Source organism: Myotis yumanensis, unplaced genomic scaffold (assembly GCF_028538775.1).
Source record: "Myotis yumanensis isolate MYYU_CA2020_CCGP unplaced genomic scaffold, mMyoYum1.0.hap1 SCAF_7, whole genome shotgun sequence".
Classification (NCBI taxonomy): Eukaryota; Metazoa; Chordata; class Mammalia; order Chiroptera; family Vespertilionidae; genus Myotis; species Myotis yumanensis.
The window spans coordinates 63,902,006-63,924,339 of NW_027223758.1; the positions used below are offsets into that span (position 1 = coordinate 63,902,006).

Here is a 22,334-nt window from a genome sequence, read left to right on the forward strand (position 1 = left end):
TTTCTTTTTTCTAGTTTTATTCATTTCAAACGGGCTGGATCCGGCCCGCGGGCCGTAGTTTGCCCACGGCTGTTTTAGACCCTTCTTTTTAACTCATTTTGAAACATCTGATATGCTCTTAAGATTTACTAGACAAGTTCCCAGGAAACAGAAAAGCCAATGTCTTCCTATAAACTGCTATAGAATGGCTTTACAAAACAAACTAGTCCTAGTATAAAATGTCTGTCATAAAGAATTCATAAACAAAGGATGTGTGTGTGTGGACATGTGAACAAATGTGGCAAGAGTGGAGGCCGCCAATATGCAAGTGGATGTGTGTGTGAGTGGGAACCTGCATGAGAGTGAGTGAGCAAAAGCGGGTATGGCCACCAGTATGGAAGCAAGTGTGTGTAAGCAGGTCCAGAGTGAGAGAGCATAAAAAAGAAAAGCAAGCAAGCAAGCTTTGGCTTATTAGTGCCAGTCATCTTCCTAAGGACTACCGTCTAGCCCTTGGACCCAATATCAGTGACTAAACCAACTACCAGGCTTCCCCAGCACAGACCACTTAATGGCTCTGATTTACAGCTACTAGAGGCCCGGTGCACAAAATTCATGCACTCGAAAGGGTCCCTCAGCCCAGACTGTGCCCTCTCATAGTCCAGGAGCCCTCAGAAGATGTCCAAGTGACGGCAGGGAGCGGGCCTAAGCCAGCAGTCAGACATCCTTAGCACTGCCTTGGAGGTGGGAGAGGCTCCTGCCGCCGCCACTGCGCTTGCCAGCCATGAGCCCAGCTCAGAGCTTCTGGCTGAGCAGCACTCTCCTTGTGGGAGCACACTGACCACCAGGGGGCAGCTCCTGCGTTGAATGTCTGCCCCCTGGTGGTCAGTGCGTGTCATAGTGACTGGTCATTCCGCCGTTCGGTTGATTTGCATATTAGCCTTTTATTAAGTAGGATTATCTGCCCTTTCTGACTATGCTCATCAGATGAGCAAGCTCTGTACCTGGACTTCTTGAGGAAGGCTGACTGCTTTACAGAACTAACACCCCTGATTTCTGTCCCTCCATGAAGTTAGGTCTCATCAACATCACTGCCACCCCCCAATAATCTAGGAGTAAGTTTGGTCCAGATCCCAAACCCTCCAAACCCATTCCATGCACTAGAGTAAATAAGCATGCTATAACTGACCCTGCTCTAAAATGAAAGTTTTAAACACGTTTTCTTAATCATTACTGTTATTTTTCCTCTTTCCATTCAGCAGACTTAATTAACTTCCTATCATCTCACAGAACAAATATCATGTAATGTCAAGTATATTCCACTGAAAAATAATTACTTCAGTTTCAGTGTAACTTTTTTCAACAAAACTCAAATATATCTTTATTTATGTAATTTGGCAACACTCAAAGCTTGTACTTACTGCAAATGGCTTTCCTCTCCTGTGCCAATTTTAACTGGATTGGTAGTAGTTGTCCAGAATGCTACCTTCATAAAAGTTCTGAGGCAAATAAGAGGTGGGAGGTGACTGTGTCCATTTAGCAACATCTGCCACAGGAACAAAAGGGAGTGACAGTGCTGAGGCCACATTTCTGACAGTCCTGTGCTAGGGACAGTATGATGGAAGTTGTGGTTCTTTCTGTAAACAGTGTATATTTGATTAAAATTTTCCCATGTGATATTAATTATGCCACAAAATGAAACCTCAAAAATACACTGACTGCACAGCACTATATCACTTTACCCAAGAGAAAGAACTTGGAGGGTACCTCCCCCACACCAAATCATAAAAAGTAAATGCCAATCCCAAATGTTCTCATATTTCCTGTCAATTGAAGAATTCTAGTTTTCATGCATTTTGTACATACCACTGTGTATTCTCTGAATCTCCTCTGCCACTGTGGCATCTGATCATGTGTGAGACCATCCTAGCCAAAAGGCACCCTGTCAGAGAGTTACCTCAGGTACTTGTATCCCCAAAGTTAAGGTCCTTTAGATACAGCACCATAACTGCCATCCATATCCACTTATCCAAATATTTACTTATCCTCTGTCAAGATTGTGTATATTCTAAAAACGACATAGGCATACATTTTTATTTAACCATCTAATCTAATAAAAGAGAAACATGCAAATTAACCATACCTTCTCTGCATTAAACATGCTTTTATATTATTCCTTTTGAATTTATTCAACTAACTTGTTGAAAAAATTCCAATGAATTGGAATTACTCTGGCTAAAAATACTCAATTTATATATAGACTCAGAAGTTAGCTTTCCCCTCATTCTAGGTCCTTCTCTTTATTCTGCCTCCCCCTGTTTGAGACTTCCAACTGCACAACACTGTTCAAAGCTGTAGACTATTAGGTGTCATTGTCTTTATTTTCTGCTCACTGACCCTGCAGAGAAGTTATTCTTAATCACTGCTCAGCAAAATCATATATGCTCACTGCTTAATCATCACTTGTACTTTTTCATTTCATTTTTCCAGCTTCCTTGCATTATTATAGTGTCACTGGATTTTAAGAGCTTGTTTATAACTAAAGATGTTAACCATTTCTCATGCATTGCAAATGATATACCATGTTTTTGTTACTATTTTACTCTGCTGTTTTACTTTTTGGTTGTATCAAACTTGTGCATTAAATATAATCATATTCTGTTTAAAAAAAAAAGACATAGGCATACATTTTTATTTAACCATCTAATCTAATAAAAGAGAAACATGCAAATTAACCGTACCTTCGCTATGCCCCAAGCCACGCCCACCAGCCAATCAGAGTGACTATACGCAAATTAACCCAACCAAGATGGCGGCCGGCAGCCACGGAGCTGGAGCAAGCAGGAGGCTTGGTTGCCCTGGGAATGGAGGAAGCCAAGCTTCCTGCCTGCACTGGCCGGCTCTGGCCTCCGCTAAAGGCAACAAAGTTTCAATTATAGACGATAAATAAACCCCAGATACCTGCTTCCAGCCAGCCTCCACTGGGAGCTTGAGTGGCTGGGGGCCCTGGCCAGCCTGCAAACAGCCATCAGCCACTCACCCAGGCTGGCCAGGCACCCCAGCAGGACCCCCCTCCCTGAAGAGGGTGTGGGCAACCTAAAAACGGCCCTCAGCCCCTCACCCAGGCTGGCCAGGCACCCCAGTGGGGACCCCTACCCTGATCCGGGACACCCTTCAGGGCAAACCAGCCGGCCCCCACCCATGCACCAGGCCTCTATCCTATATAATAAAAGGGTAATATGCAAATTGACCCTAACAGCAGAATGACTGGGAATGACTGGTCACTATGACACACACTGACCACCAGGGGGCAGATGCTTAATGCAGGAGCTGCCCCCTGGTGGTCAGTGTGCTCCCACAGGGGGAGCTCTGCTCAGTCACAAGCCAGGCTGACAGCTGCCAGTACAGCGGTGGTGGTGGGAGCCTCTCCCGCCTCCTCAGCAGTGCTAAGGATGTCCGACTGCAGCTTAGGCCTCCTCCCTGCTGGCAAGTGGGCATCCCCCGAGGGCTCCCAGGCTGCGAGAGGGATGTCTGACTGCCAGCTTGGGCCCGATCCCCCGAGGGGTCCCAGACTGCAAGAGGGCACAGGAGGGCTGAGGGACGCCCCCCCCACCCCAGTGCACAAATTTTTGTGCACCGGGCCTCTAGTGTGTGTGTGTGTGTATATATCTCCTATATAATAAAAGGCTAATATGCAAATCGACCAAACGGAACGACCAGTCACTATGACATGCACTGACCACCAGGGGGCAGATGCTCAATGCAGGAGCTGCCCCCTGGTGGCCAGTGTGCTCCCACAGGGGGAGCGCCGCTCAGAAGTCAGGCTCATGGCTGGCGAGTGCAGTGGCAGTGGCAGGAGCTTCTCCCGCCTCCGTGGCAATGCTAAGGATGTCCAACTGACAGCTTAAGCCTGCTCCCCGGGGGGAGCAGGCCTAAGCCATCAGTCAGACATCCCCCTAGGGCTCCTGGACTGCTCCCTGGGGGGAGCAGGCCTAAGCCATCAGTTGGACATCCCCCGAGGGCTCCCGGACTGTGAGAGGGCACAGGCTGGGCTGAGGGCCCCCCTAGTACACAAATTTCATGCATTGGGCCTCTAGTATATATATATATATTAAGAAACACCTTCTTTCTGTAACTAACTTCACAAGTTATACATTTTCACTATACCTATGAGTAAAATATTAAGTTCTTTAAACTACAAATAGAATATTTATATCATCAATCACAAAAGAAGGTCAGAGTTAAAGAACTATCATTAAACAAATTTTTAATGAACTTTAATAATTTCCAACCAATAAAATTTAAATTTATACACACCAGCAATAAATAGGCCAACTATTTCATGTAATCTTACAAATCTCAAATGAAACTGGTTCCAAGAGTTCAGAGGGAAAGTCATATTTACATTTATATTATTAATGACAAAAAGCCTCTGTTCACTCCCCAAAGGATTCAAAGAGGCTAAATTAAATTATAAGTGAATATCATATCAAGCAAGTTAAAAAGTGGTAAAGTGAAGGAAAAATCTAAATTCAAGAATACATAATATTTATATAGAAATCAATTAAAACTACAAATGGTGGCCAAACACTAAACGTTCCTTGACATTCTATTAGACCAGTGGTTCCCAACCTTGGCTGCACATTAGAATCACCTGGGAATCTTTTTAAAATCCTGATTTCTGGGACTCATCCTCCGGAAATTCTGTTTCTTTGTTACTAATGTTGTGGCCTCACCCCATAACAAAAAAACAGAATTTCTGGAGGATGAGGCCCAGAAATCAGGATTTTAAAAAGATTCCCAGGTGATTCTAATGTGCAGCCTAAGTTGAGAACCACTGTACTAGACTCTCCCTAGCCCATTACAATCTATGCTAAAAATCTACGGTAACTAAGATCTAATGGTAATATGAAGGCTGATACTTCCGATTGTTTCAGCCTCGAGAATCACTTTGCGGACTTTCACGCATGTACTAGAGACTGTTGTATAAATTCTTTATCAATCCTGAATCAAAGTACCCTGAAATACTCTTTTTACAAAGGGAAGAAATGCTCAGTGAGAAATGTGTGTGTAGCATGTATTAGTTGACAAAATGCCCTCACATCAATGTCCTCATTTGGTTCTTACAAAAATTTTGTAAGGGCTGGACATATACTATTTCCATATGACAGATAAAGAAATAGGGAGTCAGCCCTGACCAGTATGGCTTGGTGGTTAGTGTCGGCCCATGCACCAAAGGGTCAGGGGATCGATTCCTAGTTAGGGTGCAGGCAGGAGGCAATCAATCAATGTGTCTTTCTCACATCCATCTCTCTCCCCTCTCTCTTTCTTCCTCCTCCTTCCTCCCTCCCTTCCATTCTCTCTAAAAATCCATAGAAAAAATATCCTTGGGTAAGGTTTAACAAAAAGAAAGAAATAGGTAGTCAGAAAGTTTACATGGCTTGCCTCAGGTTATGACTAAGTGATGATAACAAGAGTCAGAGCCAAGAGTCAAAACCACTTTTGCAACCAACTCTTAATGTTCTTTCCATGTTACCATGTGACATTAAACAACTGATTAGCAACCTTCTAGAAGAGCAAAGGCACGTGGTAAGAATCAACATGACTCCATAGAAAAAATATTTTTCCAGGCCAATTTTAATTTCCAACAAGTATAAGTCATCATCTTCCCGCCCTATCCTGCCCCTCCTGTCTTCCCTACCATCCAGGCATCAGGGCAGAAAATCTGAAAGCCTTCCAAGATTCCTTCCTCTTTCTCACAGCAAAAACTAAAGAGCCATGTTCTGTTCTATTTCCTAAATCACTCTCAATCTAACTTTTCGTCTCCATTCCTACTGCCCTCATTCAGAGCTTCATCATCTCAGGTCTGAACGGCCATAACACTCCTAACTGGTCTGGCAACTTAAAGACTACTGAGACCTAATAATAGAATGAGATGCCTATGTGTCTTTGCCCTCAGTTGTACCCAGTTCAATCCATATTCTACAAAGCTCCCAGTAATCTTTCCAAAAAGAGTAATCTGCTTACATCATTTTCCTGCTATAATCCTTACATGGCTACACACCACCTATACAGACTATAAATACAAGCTCAGTGGTGTGGCACAAAAAAAGTCCTTCACAGCCTCATCCTAGCCAACATACCTCACCAGCCTGTCTCATCCTCCACCACTCCCACACACATCCTATGCTCCGGGCGCAGTAGGTGCCCACTGCATAGAAGACAAACAGGTTTAACCTCCTGTGCCAACTCCAAATAATTGGTAGTGACTGCCTGAAGCACCCTGTTAAGAACTCTGAAGCTGCTTATAAATTTAGCAGCAAAAATGCAATCACGGATTAAGCAGTGTCTGCTTTTCCTATGGGGAAGTGGATGTTGTTGCCACACCGCATGCATTACTGCTGCGTGTGTTTTTAATACTTCTTCCACATTTCTAATCCTTTGTGCTTACTACTGCTTCTGCTTAACATGTCCTTCGCCTTTTACCCCACTGCTCATCCTTGAAGACCTCCAGAAAATAGATCTCTGTGAAACCTGTGTAACATCACACCAAGCAGAGTAAGTCACTCCCTCCCCTGCGCTCACATAGTTTTCTGTGCATGTCTCTATTGTTTGGAATTATTGTACTGTAAGTGTTAGTTTATACACCAGTGATCATCCTGAAGGTATGGGTGCATTTTCATCCTCTGTATCTTCAACATCTAGTACAGTGCACATCAATGTTTCTCTCTCTCTCTCTCTCTCTCTCTCTCTCTCTCCAATCTGAACTGATAACTAAAATATCTTAATTTTGCAAATGACCATCTGAACATATTATTAAAGCTCCTCCCAGGAGCCTAGAAAGGGCCTGTGTAAATGAGTGGGCTTTGAGTTGAAGCGGCATTAGCTTCATGATAAATGTACCACTGTGTTTGTTTTATTTTCTCTTCTTTAATGACTAGAACTATTTATGTTTACATCAACTATGGAAACGTAAACACTGCTTGCACATAGTAGAAACTCAATGCATGTTTTTCTTTTCTTTTTTTATTGTTTAAAATATTACCGTTCCCCCCACCCCATCCCTGAGGACAAGCCCCCACCACCCCCGTGTCTGTGTCCTTTGGTTATGCTAATATGCATGCCTCAATGCATGTTTTTAAGACTGAACCAAACCCACATATTTGGACATATTGTTCAAATGGAATAATTCTTACCGATTATAGTCATTGGAAAGCATTTCACCAATCCCCTAATAATGTCATCCACCCCCAACCTCTACCCTAAACACATACACATACATTTCAAGTGTTCCTTTCATTTAATGATCAGGACGCAGACACTCGGGAAATAAACCAAATGAAAACAAAAAATTAATGTTTTTAAACATGATTTCACTATTTCAACCTTCTCCACAAATATTATTTCTTTCAAATCAAATAGTATATTATTCCAAAACCCTTTCCCCCACCAAATTAGCATGAACCTGATAAGCTTGACTGATCATATCCCCTTTTCAAATTCCAAACAAAGCCTGAATGTTCTCCACACCAAGGGCCTCCTTTATTAGTATGCATGCAGGCTTTCATTGTTCCTCCTAGGAAAACCTGTCACCAATCTTAAGATTACTTTAAATCAAGATATGATCATAATTCTTTAATGTTCTTTACACATTTAAAGCTAAAGGTACATCAAACATTTTGAAACCAAAATCTGAAAAAAGTTGTTTTTGTTAGATGGATATTTAGGCCTAAGAAGCTGCTGAGTCCGTACAATGAGTCTCATCTCTAATACTACTTTATTAATAATTCTTTGTGGCATCCCAGGAAAAAAGTGTTCTAATCTTGTGAAGATCTGGAATACAACCTAAATTCCATTAATGACTACTTTCTAAAGAATGTGTATACCAAAATGTGTTCTAAATGCCAGTACACTGACAGACAGCAGTTTGTATTTCAAGAGGCTGAATGTCTTTAACTCATTAGTAATGGCATAAAAGTGAAAACTTCACTTTTGTGAAAGCCTGTATGTAATAAACTTTTACCAAACAAGAAGGTCATATTATGACTAAGAGTACATAAACATTGGGAGCATTTAGATATTTATAACATCATTTGCAAGCCATACAAAATTATCAACTTAAAAATTAGCCTGCTGTCTTTGGTCAAACATTTAACTCACCCCTAATGGCGTGGCAGGGCCAAACCAAATGATTTCGAGGGCTTATATGGCCCGGCCGGACGTTCCCCACCCCTAGTATAGGGCTCTAAGTTGTATCTGACCGCTAAAGAAAATTATTCTTCATTGTTTTCTTCCAATATTGGTCTCACTTCCATGCTTCCCACACGTTTCATCATTTTTCTATTTTTTTAATAATATATTTCTAATTTCTTAATTCAAAATGAATGTGAATATTCTGGATGTATCAATAATGTTAAAAGTAAACAAGAACTAAAGTCTATTACTACTACATTAAATTCCAAAACAAGTCAACAAAGTGTTTGAGGTGCTATTTCTTTCTATGGGACTAAGTGGAGTAAAATTGCTGACAGGGGTAAGAATCAATAGTACTCATTCATTCAACTCAACAGCAGCAAAAGCAGCGGCTAGCTGAAAATTTCACTCGCTTGAGGATTACAGACAGGATCCATTTCTCCACACTGAACACATTTTGAGCACCACCCATCATGTATTTGCTAGACCAGTGGCTCTCAATAGGGGATTATTTTGCCCCCACGGACATTTGGCCATGTCTGGAGACTTTTTTTATTGTCACGACTAGGGGGAGGTGGTGGACAGTTATTAGCATATAGTGGGTAGAGACCAGGGATTCTTCTAAACATTCTATGCAGGCACAGGACAGCTCCCACAACAACAAATTATTCAGACAAAATGTCAATAGTGCCAAGGCTGAGAAACCCTGACCCAGACACTTGTCCCAAACAGCTGGATCAGAGGCACCACGGTGGTGTGAAAGGACCGCAGGGTTAGGGGAGGACCAGAACTTAAACTTACGGAGGACCTGCTCCATACCGAGAAGTGTGTTCATCACGCCACATATATTATCTAACTGAAACTTCTATTCTGTGAAGAAAGCGATCTCATTTTACAGATGAGAAGACTGAACTCAAGGTCACTCAGCTAGGAAGAGGAGGAATCATGATCCGAATTCAAACCAAATTTGTTTCATTTCACAATATTACAAACTCTAGAGGTTAAAAGACTTGAATTTGATTCAAAGAGGTACCAATATGAATTTGAGCAAGTCACCCAATTTCCCTAAACCTCCATTTAGAAAATAACTCAATGAACTGCACGTGAAAATATAAGTGCTTTTAATTGCTGACAACATATAATCATCAATGGGGAAAAAACTGCTTCTTAGAATGAAGATGTCACAATGACCATTTTCCCTTAAAAACAGAATTTATACAAACGTGCACAGTACCAAATTAAACAGCATTTTTAAGAATCAGAATTAAATGTTCAGAAGACATTGTGCCTTCCATAGCCATGCATCTACTCTTAAAACCTAGAAGGAAATAAACTGTCTAATATAATCTTTAGTATGAACTTTTTTAAAGATTAAATTAAATGACCCTAAAATGCTCAAGACTATAACAACTTTGTTTGAGCTCTTTCCACAATTGGTAGCAGAGGTCATGAGCCAAACTAAGAAGGAAGAGGATGGATTACAGGTGTATTACTACTGCCGCAGGAAAGAACTCTACTATTCTCTCCATAAAGGTGGTGGTATATTACATTGAGGTCAACATACTATCATTCATATTAATGATGCAAAAATTTTCATCTCGATATAAGGTTTTGATTTAAAAAAAAAAAAACACACCTACCACCAGAATCCAAGTCTTTGACAACTAAACTACTAGTAAGTCCACAAACATAACTTAAACTACTCTTCAGTATTAAATTCGAGACAATCTGTGCCTTCAGAAAATCCCCACTACCAATGCTGCATCTAAAAGCAGGTTGCACACAACCATCTCCCCTTGAAACACTGGTTCTCAAGGCACAGCTTTGCTTTATTTTATAAATGTATCTTTTCATATCATACAATATATTGTAAATAAATTATAATTGCAAGTATTCCCCACTAATATAAAGTCCAAGTTTAAACACAATAAATAGATCAAATAAACTAAAATTTTTTGAAATAATTTCAAAAGAATCACGAAGGCTAGCTTTAAATAAAAAAAAATTCTAGTCCGCCCCCTTGGCTCAGTGGTTGAGCATCAACCTATGAACCAGGAGGTCACCATGTGATTCAGGCCAGGGTACAAGCCTGGGTTGCTGGCTGGATCCCAAGTTGGGGGCGTGCAGGAGGCAGCCTATCAATGATTCTCTCTCATCATCGATGTCCCTCTCTCTCTCTCTCCCTTACTCTCTGAAATCAATAAAAAATATATTTTAAAAATTATACCTGACACTAAAAATAATTAACAAGTGTTCTACTGGAATTGAAAGGACTGACAACATAATCTTGAATCCTCTTTATTTAATCAATTTAGAGAAGGATTTTCATTAAATGTCATTTTACCGACTAGTTCTGAATTACATCTTTCATCTTAAGCATTTTGACACTTCCATCAACTTGCTAAAAGAGAGGGTGGATTTTTTAAATGTTTTTATGAGTTGACTCTCAGAAGACGGAATTAGAGTAAAACTGATAGGAGAAACCATTATCAACCTCCTCCTCGTCATCAATAAGTACGTGAGTAAGCCCCAGCTATGTGTTGATGTGTATGTGATAATCTGGAGAATTCACGTTACACAATGCCCTAAAACCCATTTTACCTATTTATCTGCTATCCTGTCTACTTTTTACTTTATAAGACTTTTTTTCATCACAACAAACTTTAATATACAGGTAAATAGGAGTTAATTTACAACTTTCAGGTACTAAAGAAATCGTTATTTAGTCTCATCTCCAATATCTACCAAAATAGCAGAATTCTCCTCAGGGCTCAGATTTCTTTACATTTCCAAACCGAAAGAATATTGTGGCCAATTTTTAAAAAATAGTAGATCACTACTGTTCGGAAAGGTGTCATTTTCCTGACACCCGATTAACGATCCTTGACACAAGATCGCAGGTGAGCCTTTTACAGCACCTCCCACAGCACAAACACAAACACAGGTGCGTCGCCAGGCCCGGAGAGTGTGCACACAGCTTATCAGAGGCCCCCACCCCCACCCCCCACCCCCCCAGGGGGCCCCCCCACCCCCCAGCGCGCCGCAGGTCCGCGTCCTGCCCGGGGCGCAGGCCAAGCCCGCCCGGACCGCTCGGCCGCCCGCCCGGACCGCTCGGCCGCCCGCCCCACAACCCTTTGTGCGCTGCCCGCCCCCACCCCATCCTCTGACCTGCGCAGGGTCCAGCTCGGCCACAGTCCCCCTCCCCCGTGGGCCCCAAGCCCGGGTCTCCCGTGGGGGGTGAGGGGAAGGGGAGTCTGGGGTCGAAGGGCCTGGGACCGGCGGGGGGAAAGGGCCCGCGGCGGGGGGTCCACCGCGGGAGACGGGAGCGGGGGGTCGCGGGGCGGAAGGGCGGGGCCCGGGAACCGCTAGAGGACCGAGGCGGGGGTCCTCCCCGGGGAGATGGGGGGCGCGGGGCGGCGACCTCACCCGCAGAGGCCGACGGCTCTCCCGCGTCGCCGGCGGCGGGCGCCAGGGTGACCCGGCCGTCCCTCCAGACGCGGATCTGCGCGGCCGAGCGCACGCGGCGGGGCTGGCGGCCGGCGCCCGCGGCGCGCAGGGAGCAGCAGCACTGGTAGCACACGGCCCACGCCTGCTCCTCGTTGATGGGCTGGTTGTAGAGCCGCAGGATCTCCTCCAGGCTCAGCGCGTCCCGCGAGCCCCCGGCCGCGCCCGCGGCCTCCCCGGGCTCCGGCGGCCCCTCGCCGCCCTCCGCCGCCGCCCGCGGCTCCCCGCCGCCCGCCGGGCCGGCCGGCTGAGCCATCCCGCGGCTCGGCGCTGCGCTGGACCGCCGCGCCTGTGCCGCCGTCTCCTCAGCCCCGGAGCATCGTCCTGGCGCGCCGCCGCCACCGCCTCCTCATCCCCGGACGGCTCCGCCCTGCCCGGCCGCGCGCGCCGCCGCGAGGGACCAGGCGGGGGCCGGCGCGAGGGCCTGGGCAGCCGTGGGCGAGCGGAGGGCGGCGAGGACACCGCGACGGTCCGGACCAGGCCGCCGCCGCCGCCGCCGCCGCCAGCCCGAGCCGACGCGATGGCGTCCGCCGGCCCCGCCCCGCCCCGCCGCCGCGCTCCGAGCGGGGGCCGCCGCGCTCTCCGCCCCTGGTCCGCGCGGTCAGGGGCTCCGGCTGCCGCTGCGCCCCGGCCCGGCCGCGTCCACCCGTCGCCACCCCAGCACAATGGGGAGGTCACTGGCACGGAGTCCCGGCGGGACTGGCGTGCCGACAGTGTAAGGAGGACTCGAACCCAGCCTGCAGTGATTGCCCAAGAAAATGAAGGTCGGCGGCGGCAGCGCGGCCTCGGGCCCCCTCCCGCGCCTCCCGCAGCCCTGGAGGGGATTTCTCCTGATCGGGCTACTTGGTGCTGCTGGGGCCTCGCCGCGCCCTCGTCCCTGCACCCTGCTCTGCTGCTCCTTTTTGGGTAGCTGTCGCCACCAACAAACCATATCATTTACTTCGACATCTTGTTTATTGAATACCTCCTACTCCGCTCCCAACTTGAGTGTAAGCTCCATGAGGACAGGGATCTATGGGTTTTGCTTACTGACTTCTCCCAAACGCATAGACCAGGGATATAAGCTTATGTTGTAAATAATTTGCAGACGTTAGTATCAGCCTCCTTCCAGATTCATTTGTAATGTTTGTACATCTCACTAAGATGTCTGCAATGACCACTATCATCAAAGGCCAGTTGGCCTAGTCTGTTCCTAAGATGTGGAAGTGACAACACAGTGGCAAAATTGAATGGAGGGCAATTAGACATAGAATAAAAAATACTCCTGGGCCCTGCTGGACTCATGTAAGTGTGCAAAAAATATAAATCTTAGACAATCACTCACTGGTAAAAATTTTAATTGGCAACATTTCACTTTGAGGCTAGGCCTGTGTGAGAATCCTACAGGGTTGAAAGCATCAAACAAGTCAATTTATTCATAGTTAAGTATCAATAAATCTTTTAAAGGCAGCTTTATGTGCGAAACTAGACATTGCACACTTACCAATATTATCTTGCCGTAGAAATTACAACCGTCGATTCTTAAATGCTTAAGATACCACAATACATACAGCAGGAATGGGGAGAAAGAAAAGCAAAAGGATATAAACGGATAAGAAATTTAAAGAGGGAGAAAAAAGCTTCTCCCTGGGCACCTTATTATAATGCACTACAAGAGATACAAAACCCTTTAAAGTAACCTCACTTAGTGATGGATTCATAATCCAGTCTGTGAAAATGCACTATATGCCTGTCAAAACCCTGAAAAGGTCTAATTCCTTATATGATTTAGAAAAGATTTAAAACGTGGAAAAACATTCCCCCAAATCCCTATTTTAAAAGTTTAGATCCTGTGTGAAATTTGAAAATGCAGGGAGCTTTAAAATAGTTTCAACAATGCAGAAAAACTTGGAAATGGTCTACTTTTATAGACAACATCACCATCTTCTGGCCTTATGGGATATTGCTGCCATGTTGCACTGATAACTACAGCCAAAAACCTATTGCATTTTTGTCCTTAACCTTACCCCCACCCCTTCCAGACAAGTTCAGTGAATTAATAAACTGAAGAATCCATGAGGCATAGGGCAGTAAATAAATCTCCAGGTAAAGATAACGAAGGGAAGAAGGAAGAGAGTGGAAGTGAAGAAACAAATCCAAACCTTATATTTAAAAGATGGACTTTTTCCCCCCCAATACAAATTTATGAAAGCCCTTCTATAGTATATAACCTTCCTGTGATTCAGTGCCATAATGTTTTTCTTCCTAAAATGTAAATTTTTAAAAAACATCATATTGGGGTAAACGCTTCACAAAGTATATAAATGTCTAATCACCGTTGTACACCTGAAACTAATGTATTGTATGTCAACTATAATTGAAAAAGAAAAAATTTATCACTTAGGGAAGGAAAAACTTTATCCTTTAAAACAAATTCACAACAGAAGAATTTTTTCCTTTCCTAAGTAAATTTCTTGCCTTTGTGAGCTAATATGAAATTAAGTTGAGGCAAAATGACAAGTAGAATGTTGTTTGATGTTTCTTCTGCATACAGAAAAAATAAAAGATCAACCTTAAAAATCCTAGCTGTTCTATTAAAAATCTAGTCATTTAAAACCTAAACACTTGATGCTTTTTTTGCACAAAGACAGCATAATCTAGTACTTTTTGTATGATTACCATAACCCTTTGAAATTTTATAAGTCCCACCATCCATCATCACAGGACTCTTAGAAAGTGACTGTTGATAACTCAAAGGCTATCAGAAATCAATATATTTTCAGGAGTTCAAGAAATAATGTGGAGTAACTTAGCACCTTTCCATTTTCTCAGGTTCAAATACCTTTTATGTACAGTATATTTTGTCCCAAATATGTCACTGATTTTATTTTTTTATTCTGAGGCATCACTGCTTTTACTTATTTTAAAACATTTTTATTTATTTTAGAGCGAGAGGAAGAGAGATGGATAGAGAAATAGAAACATCCATGAGAGAGAACATCGATTGGCTGCCTCCTGCACACCCCCTACTGGGGATGGCACCTACAACCAGGGCCTGTACCCTGACTGGGAATAGGACCCATGACCTCTTGGTTCCTGGGTCAACACTCAACACTGAGTCCCACGCCGGTCTGTGGCATCACCACTTTTAAATAATTGTTCTATATAAATATCTGAATAATTCAAATAAATATTTGAATATATTTTTCAAAGTGCTGTGAGATCTGTGAAAAATGGTGGCATGTGTTACTCTGAATACGATTTTAATTTGTGTTGATTTTGTTGTACTTATTTAAAAAAATGGAATCCTTGACATTTTTTCTCATCTCATATTTACTTATCATTTTTTGCAGAATAAATGTACTTCATGCTTCATACTCTGGATGTGCTGGCTGAGCTGCTCTGAGTCTTTCAGGGAGCACGGCCTTCAGGGCACACAATTGGCCTATGCAGCCCAAGCTTATCCCAGACACTCCCAGACAATTGCTCCTAAGAGGCACATTCACCTAGAAAAGTGCACCAAAAAGGAAAAAAATAGAACAGCATTTTTTTTTCAGTATCATAACCTAAATTTTTATTGCCCACAATTATAATACCTTATAACTTTTGGGGGGATATTTTATACTTTCAAAGTGCTTTCTTTAGTTATACAACATGAAGGTCAGATATTATTACCCTCTACTTACAGATTACAAAATACAGGACTAGTAAATGAAAGAGGTGGGACTGGAATCCAGGCCTCTGACCAGCTCAGCTCTTTCTGCTGTGTTACAAAGTCTCTCCAAACTTGCATAGAGCAAGAAAAAAGTCCTGACATTTCATCCTTCAGTCCACCAAACATGAGTGCATAACAAGCAGATGCTTTAAAATTTGTACATACTGATATGAGTGAATAAGCTTTTGATATTTTATACACTTTAAATGATGTAATACCCCATAGCAATTATCTTCCATCCCCATCAAAGCATTGTAAATTATCACTCCTCTAAAGCTAATTCCACCAACAATCCTAAATGCAATTTAAAATTTATTTTTCATAATTTTGATAATCAGATTGAATATTAACTAAAAACCTTTAAAATTAGTCATGAAAACTAGCATGTGACCTTATATGCAGAACTAGAAGTACATAGGCCAGAGAAGAACACAACAAAATTCCTTTCCTCTGCCCTATAAACTTGTAAAGAATTAACTTTTTCTTTCCTGTGGCAAAGATATACATTTATTGGAAAATAACCATTAATGCCTTTTTGCTAAGTTATATACTAAGCCATTGTTTTCCACAATATTTTCATTCTGTAACATTTAAGTTTATAAATTTACCTATTCTACCTTGAGATCAAGTTACATACCCACTGATAAAAACTGAGGAAAAGTTAGAGGAATAAGGTCAAGTATATGAACAGTGTATTCATGAGGGACTCTGGGAAATACTAGGCGAAACAAGTCATGTTTCACCTTAAGGTGATTCTCCTTTGAAATAATTATTTTGTTTTAAATGTTTCTATTGATCTTAGAGAGAGAGAGGAATGGAGAAACATCAATGAGAAAGAATCATCAATTAGCTGCCTCCCACATGCCCCCAATTATTTTAAACCAACAAGGAGAGATGATATTCTGATTCTGAATGTAGGTGGAATTATTAGCTTCAATTAGGTAAGAAGATTTGATTTAGAAAATACTGCATATAGATCTAAATTTTAGGCCAAGCCAGTATTTTACACTTACGGAAATTTTAGTCTGGCATAATAGAATAGACTGGCATAATAGGGATAGAATTAAAAGTCTAGAAATAAGCATATGACCCAGCAAGTCCTCTCCAAGGTATATACCCAAGGAAAATGAAAACATGTGCCCACACAAAACCTTGTATACTGAATACTTATAGCAGCATGATTCATAATAGTCAAAAGGTGGGAACAACCAAAATGTCTATTTGACTGACAAATGGATAAACACATATGGTATATCGTTGAAATGAAATATTATTTGGCCACAAAAAGCAATAAAGTAATAATACATGCTACAACATGGACAAAACTTAAAGATATTATGCTAAGTGAAAGAAGCCAGACACCAAATACCATCTATTATATAATTCAATTCATATGACATTCCAGAATAGGGAAATCTATATAGAAGGTAAATTAGTAGCTGCTTAGAGGTTGGGGTGGTGGGGAGGGGGTAGGTAATGGGGAGACAGGAGAATAATAGCTAAAGGGTACAGGATTTCTTTCTGAGGTGATGGAATATTCTAAAAAACGTGATGGTTGCATATCTGTTTATAATACAAACCACTGAACTGTGTACTTTAGTTAATTGTATAGTATGCAAATTATCTCAATAAAGCTGTTAAAAAATTAAAAATGGTGAAAAATCTGTTTGCTTATGTTCAAACTGAATAGATTTTTGTAACCTCTGACAATTAACTACTTTTATATTTACCATTATTCCCATACCCTCACCATACATTTTTGGCAAAGAAAAAATTTTGTAAAAGTTAAATAACTGGCCAGTTACAACTAATTTGTAAATAAATGGATTTCGGGAGTAATTCTCAGAATATAGACTGAGTATTACTCAAATATTTTCTAGATGCTTGTTAGTGGATACTATCCAAATACCTCATTTACTGAATCTTTACCCAAACCAATGGTAGAATTCTACATATCTTTATATAATTGACATACCACAAGGAACCTCATTCAGGCAGCTCACCGCCTCTCAGGGCCTCAGTTTCCCTATGTCATTCTCCCTAAACAAATATTCTGGCCTCATCTGTCAGTGACTTGATTTTTTACATATATATATATATATTATATTATGTGATAGGTACCATAAAAGACAGATAGATGCCTACCTCTTGGGCAGAACCACTAATATGAAAAATGGAAATTTGGATTGGAATGATGGCTCAAGGAGTGAACAGCATCTTTTTTTTTTTTTTTTTTAAATGGAGATAGCATTTATGGCAACAAAATTTTTCCATACTATAGGTTGAATGGCCATACCCAATAATCCCATCCCCACACAGAGAAAAACTCTTATTTGTGTACACAGATATACAAAAAAAGGTAAACTCAAATTCAGAACATAGTTCTAGAACAAATCTGCTACTAGAGATATGTATGCTTGCACAGGGAACTTAACTTCTCTATAAAGTGGACTAGATCAGGAAACCATAAAAATACTAGAGGAATCCAAAGGCAATAAATCTCAGACATATGCCGAAGCAATTTCTTCACCGATACAGCTCCTAGGGCAGTGATGGCGAACCTATGACACGCGTGTCAGAGGTGACACACGAACTCATTTTTTTGGTTGATTTTTCTTTGTTAAATGGCATTTAAATATCTATATAAATAAAAATGTAAATGTTCGTTTGTTCAAAATCTTAAATCTCCGAAAGTTCTTCACCAATTACTTTGAAATTTTGACACAACGTTGCATTCGAATACGCGCGTGTTTTTATATACCTATATACCTACTATTATATAGATGTCACACCTGTGACAGGTAAAAACATGTTTTTGGAAAACAGCGCCATCTGTTGGACGTAAAAGCAACACACGCTATACTAAATATGTTACGATTCCATTTCAATGTTTCTGTTTACAATTATAAATTGTAGATAAAATTAACTACAAATATGCGTGTCCAGCTGCAAAACGATCGATCAGCTGAGATATTCTCACATCAATTGCTGGAAATTGGGAACAGAAAGGCTCCGGTTGATCTGACCTCAGCACGAATTTCATTGCCTCATAACTTCTGCAGTTTAGTGACGTCAAAAGAAGAATTGGTTGAAAAAGTATTTCACAATATTCAAACCAATTATAAGAATCACAATTGGCTGAGTGAACGAGCTATTCTTGCGGCCAAGAACAGAGACGTCTATGAACTTAACAGTATTATTCAGTCTAACATTCAAAGCAAGGCAGTCACATACAAGTCCGTCGACGCTATTGTGGAAGCAGATGAAGCAGTTAATTATCGAACAGAATTTTTGAATTCACTCGATCTGCCAGGGATGCCACCGCACGTACTGCAACTGAAAATCGGCGTGCCAATTATCATGTTGCGAAATATCAACCATCCAAAGCTTTGCAACGGCACACGGCTTGCAGTAAAAAAAATAATGAGCAACGTCGTAGAAGCAACAATCTTGACAGGACCTTCCAAAGGTGAAGATGTCCTCATTCCTCACATTCCTATGATTCCAACGGATATGCCATTTCAATTTAAGAGATTGCAATTCCCAATTCGATTGGCGTTTGCAATCACCATCAACAAAGCTCAGGGCCAATCTTTAGAATTGTGCGGTTTAGATCTAGACACGGATTGCTTCTTACATGGACAATTATATGTTGCATGTTCTAGAGTTGGCAAACCAGACAATCTCTATATCTGCACAGACAATGGCAGAACAAAAAATACTGTATACCCACAAGCATTGTGAAATTAAACATATTAGAAACGTGCGCTTTCTCTTTTCTTTCTTTTCCATTTAACCAGACTGAGCCACAGCAACACATGGCCAGGTACAGCTAGTATAAAATAAATATCAAAAATATAAATCTTTGTTTTACTATGGTTGCAAATATCAAAAAATTTCTATATGTGACACAGCACCAGAGTTAAGTTAGGGTTTTTCAAAATGCTGACACACCGAGCTCAAAAGGTTCCCCATTCACTGGGATAGAGTGTCAGCCTGCAGACTAAAGGGTCCTGGGTTGTGGGCTGGATCCCCAGTAGCGGGTGTGCAGGAGGCAGCCGATTAATGATTCTCTCTCATCATTGATGTTTCTCTCTCTCCTTTCCTCTCTGAAATCAATATAAATATGTTAAAAAATAAAAAAGATTTATATAGCCTTTAGCCCAGGGGTCCTCAAACTACGGCCCCGCGGGCCACATGCAAATACAAATATCGTATTTGTTCCCGTTTTGTTTTTTTACTTCAAAATAAGATATGTGCAGTGTGCATAGGAATTTGTTCATAGTTTTTTTTTTAAACTATAGTCTGGCCCTCCAACGGTCTGAGGGACAGTGAACTGGCCCCAAGTTTAAAAAGTTTGAGGACCCCTGCTTTAGCCAATCTGTTTCTTAATTACCAATAGCTAGAAAGGATTGCTAATTTCATTGGTATAAAAGTGCATATTAAAAAGATCATTTAATTCCTGTACTTATCTACTTAAATAGGAAGTACGAAATTAAGTGAAAGAAAAAAAATATGAAATTAAAAACTATAGTCTAATCTAAGCTATTTTCTTGTTTAGTAAAGCATAAAATCAGAAGAGTTTAAATAATTGGTAGTTCAAAAATAACATCTTCTGATGGTTAGCTATCTGGCACAGGATACTACTTTATGAGCAATATTCTTTTCAAATATAAAGCCTACACTTTATTTGCCTCATATCTTCTTTGTTAAGAAGTAGAAAATATGGTTTCAAAGTGTGTACTTTCCAGAACTGCTAGGTTATAGAGACATTTTGCAAATCTAAAAATATACACTATTCAATACTAGAAAAAATTTAAAGGCACTTTGGTGTTCAGTTATTTGGAACTGAATTTAACAAATTTTATTCAACAGGTTCATGCTTGAGTAATGAAGTTTCTAGGTTTCTTATATTCTTCTACTAAATAAATATCCTACATATAATGTATACTAGTAGAGGACTATGTACTAGTAAGTGTACATATTTTCAAAAAGAACACCTTAGAGACGTTATATCAAAATATTTTGTTTTTAATAGAAAAACAACTTTTATGACAGCTAAATACACAAGGTAACTTTAATTTTTATAAAGAAAAATTATCGTAAGAGTAGTGAAATTTTAGTGATAAATGCACTAAAATACGTAATCTGAGAGAGAACCAAGATGGCGGCATAGGTAAACACCGGAGTTTGCTGCCTCAAACAACCACTTTAAAAATACAACTAAAAGACAGAACGGACATCATCCAGAACCACAGGAAGGCTGGCTGAGTGGAAATTCTACAACTAGAAGGAAAGAGAAAAGCATACCCAGACTCAGAGGAGGCGCAGTGCGGAAGTAAAATACTAAGGTGCGGAGTGCATGCAGAGCGGGCTGGCAGCTGAGGGCGCGGTTGTCGTTTTCAATCAGGAGGGAGTCTCAGGCTCTGAGCTCCAGTTCCGGGCGAGTCTCTAGGGACCCAGACTCATACGGGAGAAGCGGGACTGTCTGGCATCGGTTAGAACCCGAGGGGCTTGCAGCGATTACCGGGACACTGAGAAGCAGAGCCTCTGAGGGCAAGACTGAGAGCAGCCATAACTGCTAACCCTGCCCTGTTGATCCTGTGGGACCTGCCCCGCCCAAACCCTGCAGGGAGGCTTTTGCTCAATAGCCGCAGGCAAAGGCTGGATTAGCACCTCCCTAGAGATCCAGGAGCCAGGAAGCCCAGAGGTCAGAGTGGGACCATCCAGTTTGCAGCTCTGTGGAACCATAAAAGACACACTCAGGGGGGAGACTCAGTGAGCACCAAAGCCAATCTTGCCCCAGAGGGGTGTCTCCAGCACAGTTCTCCCACTGCAGACACAGCTGATTCTCACAACCAATTGGCCTGGAGGTCAATTCCTCCCAGTGATAACTACAACAATCAAGGCTTAATTACAATAAGACTGTGCACAAAGCCCACAAGGGGGTGCACCAAGAGTGTCTACCTCAGGTAATTGGGACACTTAGCACAGAAAGGCACTCTATCGACACAGCAAAGCATAAAAAATGCCGAGACAAAGAAACAGGACACAAATGACAGAAATGGAGGAAAGCAAACTGCTGGATAAAGAGTTCAAAACCACACTTTTAAGGTCTTTAAAAAACTGTCTAGAAGCTGCCGATAAATTTAGTAAGGCCCTCGAAAAGACTGGTGAGACGGCCGATAAATGGAGTGAGATCTTCAAGAAATCTAGTGAGACCCTCGATGTTGTGATATAGAACCAACTAGAAATTAAGCATACATTGACTGAAATAAAGAATATTATACAGACTCCCAACAGCAGACCAGAGGATTGCAAGAATCAAGTCAAAGATTTGAAATACGAAGAAGCAAAAAACACCCAACTGGAAAAGCAAAATGAAAGAAGAATCCAAGAATACGAAGATAGTGTAAGGAGCCTCTGGGACAGCTTCAAGCGTACCAACATCAGAATTATAGGGGTGCCAGAAGAAGAGAGAGAGCAAGATATTGAAAATCTATTTGAAGAAATAATGACAGAAAACTTCCCCTACCTGGTGAAAGAAACAGACTTCCAAGTCCAGGAAGTGCAGAGAACCCCAAACAAGAGGAATCCAAAGAGGACCACACCAAGACACATCATAATTAAAATGCCAAGAGCAAAAGACAAAGAGAGAATCCTAAAAGCAGCAAGAGAAAGAAAATCAGTTACCTACAAGGGAGTACCCATACGACTGTCAGCTGATTTCTCAACAGAAACTTTGCAGGCCAGAAGGGAGTGGCAAGAAATATTCAAAGTGATGAATACCAAGAACCTACAACCAAGACTACTTTATCCAGCAAAGCTATCATTCAGAAGTGAAGGCCAGATAAAGAGCTTCACTGATAAGAAAAAGCTAAAGGAGTTCATCACCACCAAACCAGTATTATATGAAATGCTGAAAGGTATCCTTTAAGAAGAGGAAGAAGAAAAAGGTAAAGATACA

General features: G+C 41.6%; 1 protein-coding gene across 2 annotated transcripts in view; it reads right to left on the bottom strand.

Annotated features, from left to right (window-relative positions):
- The window catches only part of SPIRE1 (spire type actin nucleation factor 1), a 115,599-nt gene extending 103,537 nt beyond the window's left edge, over positions 1-12,062 (bottom strand). Inside the window, exon 1 of one of the 2 annotated variants that reach the window (XM_070420693.1) lies at positions 11,596-12,062. In XM_070420693.1, the coding sequence (XP_070276794.1) occupies positions 11,596-11,929 (334 nt within the window). In that variant the 5' untranslated portion in view covers positions 11,930-12,062. The remainder of the gene's footprint in view (positions 1-11,595) is intronic. The other variant, XM_070420694.1, reaches the window with a different exon arrangement.
- Between the last annotated feature and the right edge of the window lie 10,272 nt (positions 12,063-22,334).